Source organism: Halyomorpha halys, unplaced genomic scaffold, assembly GCF_000696795.3.
Source record: "Halyomorpha halys isolate HHAL.00 unplaced genomic scaffold, Hhal_1.1 Scaffold410.1, whole genome shotgun sequence".
Lineage (NCBI taxonomy): Eukaryota > Metazoa > Arthropoda > Insecta > Hemiptera > Pentatomidae > Halyomorpha > Halyomorpha halys.
The window spans coordinates 726,119-727,326 of NW_027111460.1; the positions used below are offsets into that span (position 1 = coordinate 726,119).

Genomic DNA, 1,208 nt, shown 5'->3' on the forward strand with positions numbered 1-1,208 from the left:
AATTTGAATATACATGTTTTCAATTTCATTGGGTTATTTGACTATTATATAAAATTGATTTTTACAACATAAAATATACTAATATTTTATGTTGTAAAAATCAATTTGACTATTATATAAAATTAATTCAAAACAGAAAATTATAATATCATTAATTTTTTATAGTTGTACTGTTTTTACCATTGTAAAATTCGTATTTTTCTTTATGTTATGATTTAGTTTTATGATATGTTGAACTTTACATAAATATTATTTCTTTTTGGTTTATCAAATAAAAATAATTGCGATATTTTATGTTATTTTACTGAATAAACCTTAAATGTGGTTAGCGACCGACATATCGTATGGTTTTTAAGCAAACCTAATTGCAATGGACCTAAGGCGACAACAATTAATTTACAAAGTAGTGTAAAATATTTGTTATTTATATAAATGGGAAGATACAAGCTCTATTGAATAATATGTATAACTTACACTACTATATACAACTTGTCTCCTAGAGTGTTCTTTAACAACACTTTTTTTTCTTCTAAAGGTTAACTTATGCCCATAAGTAATATTGTATTTCTTATATTTACACATTAGGAAGGTGGATGTAGGGGATGTGGATGAGAATTGGTTACTCTTACCAAGTTCTCAGAAATTGGAACAGCCTTGAATGTTCTTATTATTCATGGAACACAAGTAAGCTATGAAGGATAAGCAATATATAATTATTGAAATTTGAATCAGGCTATGAAATTAGTACACAAGTAGTTGATTTACATTATTTATTAGCTATCCTTACAAAACCTATCCACAAATTCTTTTATATCAGGTCCTATAGTATTCTCAAGCAATTCAGGACAACAGTACTCGTCAGAATATCCTTCTTTCCCACCACTGGCTTCGATCTTTTCGAAATCATGAATTTCCTCCATCTTCTCTGATCTAATTAAGCTCGGATACCAGGAGAGGGTTAAAACCAATCCAAAAAAAGAATGCTTTTCCATTCCATCTCTGATTTCATTGATGTCGGGTTTCTTTCCCTGGAAGCGATACTTGTCCAAGGTGTTCACGAGAGCATTGTGATATGTCCTTAATATGAGATCGTAGTTTTTCCGTCTAACAGAGGGTTCCACTGCTAAGTGTAACATATAAGTCAAGTCAATGCAAGGGGATCCATAGTGTACTAATTGAAAGTCCAAAAATCTGAAGAAAAAAAAAAT

At 29.5% G+C, this 1,208-nt stretch overlaps 1 protein-coding gene across 1 annotated transcript in view; it reads right to left on the reverse strand.

Annotated features, from left to right (window-relative positions):
* Positions 1-756: 756 nt before the first annotated feature.
* The window catches only part of LOC106682400 (uncharacterized), a 26,361-nt gene continuing 25,909 nt past the window's right edge, over positions 757-1,208 (reverse strand). Inside the window, exon 6 of the mRNA XM_014423221.3 lies at positions 757-1,191. Coding sequence (XP_014278707.1) covers positions 774-1,191 — 418 coding nt within the window. The 3' untranslated portion in view covers positions 757-773. The remainder of the gene's footprint in view (positions 1,192-1,208) is intronic.